We start from the raw sequence: 4,059 nt of genomic DNA, 5'->3' as shown, positions 1-4,059 counted from the left end.
GTGTGTGTGTGTGTGTGTGTGGTTTTTTTTGGTTCCCACTTACCCTACTTTGGGATTTGGAGGAACAAGTAGCGACCTCACACAGCTGCATCTTTAGATAATTGACACTAATTGCTTTGATGGGGATTAGATGATGAGAATTGCTCTGTGTCTTTGAATCAGAGTGGTTAACTGAAATCTCACTCACATACACACACACACAAACACACACACACACACACACACACACACACACACACACACACACACACTGCACTCACAGCCTCCCCCAGATCAATCAAGTCATTAGAAAACAGGGAGCTGATCGGCTGCCATTCTCCTCAGAGAGATGGGCAGAAAGACAGATGGACAGAAGGAGAAAAAATAAGGCTTGCAGAGAAAATGGATGAAAATTATGTTTGTTGAGTGGCTAAAAAGCAAAGCTATCTTGTGAACGTGTGTGTGTGTGTGTGTGTGCATGCGTGAGGGTCCGCGAACCTGAAAGTGGGCAAACGTTTCCTCCTTTTTTTTTGGTTTCCTCCATTTTATAAGTCTCCAAAAGCATTTAGTGAAATTATTTTGCCTAAAATAAACTGATGGACCGGCTGGCTGTTTTTCCCTATCAAGAGGCAGTGACTCATCACAACCACTCATGTGTAATTATGCACATTAAACTTCTGTTGGGCTGAGATAAAGCAAATCACATGGTAATAACGGGATTGGTTCATTATCTTCATTCCTCCACAGTGATCAAATACTTCATCCCATCATTTGGTGGCCAGTCGTACTTGGCGTTCCAGACGATGACCGCCTACCACACGGTCCGCATCGCCATGGAGTTCCGAGCGTCCGAGACCACCGGCCTCCTCCTCTACAACGGTCAGATGAAGAAGAAGGACTTCATCTCCCTGGCCCTGGTCAGCGGCCGGGTGGAGCTCAAGTGAGTTAAGAGGCGCACCGAGCGTGGTTTTTATTGGCTCGGCTCGCTTTTGACAGATTAAATTTAATAGGTGGGTTTATCCTTCCAGTCCATCCTTATCAGAGGGGAAAAGTCATGAAACATTAATGGTGCCCATGAGGGAGCAGGGTCATTGCAGCAGCAGCAGCATGGGAGAGGATGTAAATAAGAACAAAACAAAGAGTGCTAAAGATAATGAGGCAAATAATTACAGTGAGTAAACATGTAGGAGACAGCAGCGCTTCCAAATAAATAAAGATATGGGCTCTTCTGGACAACTTTGTTTGAAATCGGAAACATATTGAAACTTTACATGCAGTGAAAACACGTTATTAAATGAGACCTTTATGGTGATGTTGTCATTTTAGCTAAAGTCCCTCTCTCACATTGGGCCTCATGCAAGAACATATTCGTATTCTTATCCTAAATTTCTTTTACTTTTGTTCGTACAAAGGGTTCGTACGAACATGCCACGTCAGATTCAACAAACTCTTCTATCTTCAGGAAAAGTGTGTAAATGAGCTGCGTAAATTCCACCTGTTCATATCCAGCTGCTCGTGCACGCGAGAGGAGATTAGCATAATTACCACCCCAAAAACACCATATAAGGCTACGTTTCCTGCCTCAGATATCAGGAAGTGCCCATCCATGAAAATGACAGCGAAAACTAAAAAGAAAAACTTTACGAGTTCAGAGATTGAAGTCCGTCTGTCAGAGATCCAGAAAAGAAAATCTGTCATTTTTAGCAGGTCAGCTGTGGAATAAAAAGAGCTGCTAAAAGTAGCTCTTTTTTAATTTACTGGTGCTCTTTAAAGATAATAAAAAGTTGTTATGCTAGCTAATGGGTCAGCTAGCTGTATCCACTAAGCTGTATAGTCAAAATATCCTGCAATGAAAGATATAAAGTATAGGAAGCGTATCATTTAAAGATGAACTAAAGCAGGTCAAATATCAGGTAAAACATCCTGCGGTACAGTGTTTAAAGTGTTTTATTATTATCGAGTTTCACCTTTTGATTGGAGCAGTCAGTAGCAAGAAGGCAATTTTCTCACCAGAAACCTGCTGCAACACAAAGTATTATAAAAATGACAATGATAATATGTATTCATCTTTTCTCCCACAACAGATTTTTATGAATAAAGATTATTTTGGATTAGCAGCATCTCCAGAAGACATGTGCATAAGCTAATTACAGATTCTGTACCATGTCTGTTTTTGGAAGCATTGTTTCGAGCGGAGTCTGCTTATCTTGGGTTTTAGATTTCACCTCGAACCCCCTCAAAGCTCTCTGCGTCTCTCCCAACCTGACCAGGTTAGATTTATCTATTGAGAATGAAATCAATAGCGAACTCAAGGGGATCATTAGTCAGTCGTGCTTTCAAAGAGGTCTCAATTCCAGAAATACAGCTGTGAGATTACCACCCACAGCCTTGCAAATCCGAGACGTGGGGAGAAAAACTAATTATTTGTGGCAGATAATTGCTCTCAGGTTGAGCTAATACTGCTGTATGTGTGGGTGCACTTACACTGCAGCTCTTTTCTATGATTATGTGGCCTTTTCCTCACCAAAACCCCATTAGATAAAAGGTTGCATGAAAATAAGGGTGTGAAAAATATTTGTCTAATGAGTAACTGCTGTATTTCTGTCATCTAATTTAGTTTTTTTTTTTTTTTTTTTTTTTTTCTGTCATCCATCCATCTGTTTGCTGAGTAACATGGACATATTTCTTTTAGTCATTGCTTGTTTTGAAAAAAATCCAGGAAATAACCCGTGTAGTTTAAACTGTGGGTGTTCACAGATGTAGGGAGGCTTTTTTATTTATTTTTTTTATTTTATGGTCAGTGTACATTCTGGCTGTTTATTTCTTTCTTTATTTATTTATTTTGGTTAAAGCAAAAAAAATTAAAAAATAATAGTTAATTGTTTTGTTTTTCCAAAATGAAAATTTGGATAACTAACCATTATCTGATTTCCTATTTTCCAAAGGATAATAAAAAAAAAACTGATAATGAGCGCTCACTTTTGGTTTATTTTAATTACCTACCGACCACTCTGACTTTTTTCTGTTCTTCAACATGCAAAACAAAGTTAGTATATAAGGTTTTCATTGTGTAATTATGATCCAATTAATTTTTGTTGTGTGTACTTTGTGCCAAAATGTAATGTTGAGCAATTTAAAATCAGCTTTGTCCCTGTTGCAATCAGCTTTTTAAATTCAAGTTATCATAGTATAACATAATATGATTTTTTTTTTCTTTTTTGTGTGTCATCTACTTTGTTTTATATGGTTTTACTTGATTTTAACTTGTTTTCTCTTTTCAGTCTTTTATAGTATTTTGAGTTGGGAGTTGTATTTATGTTTTTTATTGAGCACCTGGTCACTTTTTAATCATCTTTTGTCTACTGCATGTCCATGTCATGTCTTTTTCTTGGAAGGAGGCCGACTCATTTTCACTGTAGACAAATTTACCTGCGGGTACAAATAAAGATGATTGACTGATTGATTGATTGATTGATTGATTGATTGATTGATTGATTGATTGATTGATTGATTGATTGATTGATTGATTGATTGATTGATTGATTGATTGATTTGATTGGACGTGTACACCAACAGCTTACTACAAAGTGTTTGCGAGGCAGAGAGAACTTCCAGTTCAGGCCATTTGTCTAAATAAAGAATAAAATAAAATGAAAGTGACCACTCATTATTGATTTATTTATTTATGTATTTATTTTTATTTTTTTTAAATTTCATTTAGTGCACAAAATTGGATATCTGTTTGTTTTCCAATGCTTCTTTTTAGACTAGCCTGGCCCTTGCCTTCCTATGCAGTTCCATTTTGCTTACAGCGCACACAGTTTCTGGTTAGCTTCTTAGCATAGCTTCTTTCACGGTAGAGCTAGMGCACTACATGTTTCAACCAAATGTTAGCAATTAGGTAAAATCAGATCCAGTCATTTGAAACTTCAACGCTTCTAGCAGTCACTTCTAAACAGCCGAGAGTCCAGACCCTCTGTACGGAGCAAAGTGAAGAACAACACTAAGGCTGATTCTAACAGGGCTAATTTTAGCCCAGTAAACAAAAACAAAAAAAGCTAAAATTTGTGTGTGTGTGGG

At 37.7% G+C, this 4,059-nt stretch overlaps 1 protein-coding gene across 1 annotated transcript in view; it reads left to right on the top strand.

Moving 5' to 3' along the window:
- The window catches only part of agrn (agrin), a gene marked incomplete at its 5' end in the record, with an annotated part of 134,040 nt that overhangs the window by 89,410 nt on the left and 40,571 nt on the right, over positions 1-4,059 (top strand). The window contains 1 exon segment of the mRNA XM_014010337.1: positions 727-919. Within this exon segment, the coding sequence (XP_013865791.1) occupies positions 727-919 (193 nt within the window).

Source organism: Austrofundulus limnaeus, unplaced genomic scaffold, assembly GCF_001266775.1.
Source record: "Austrofundulus limnaeus strain Quisiro unplaced genomic scaffold, Austrofundulus_limnaeus-1.0 Scaffold68, whole genome shotgun sequence".
Taxonomy (NCBI): domain Eukaryota; kingdom Metazoa; phylum Chordata; class Actinopteri; order Cyprinodontiformes; family Rivulidae; genus Austrofundulus; species Austrofundulus limnaeus.
This window is presented reverse-complemented; position numbering and strand designations above follow the sequence as displayed.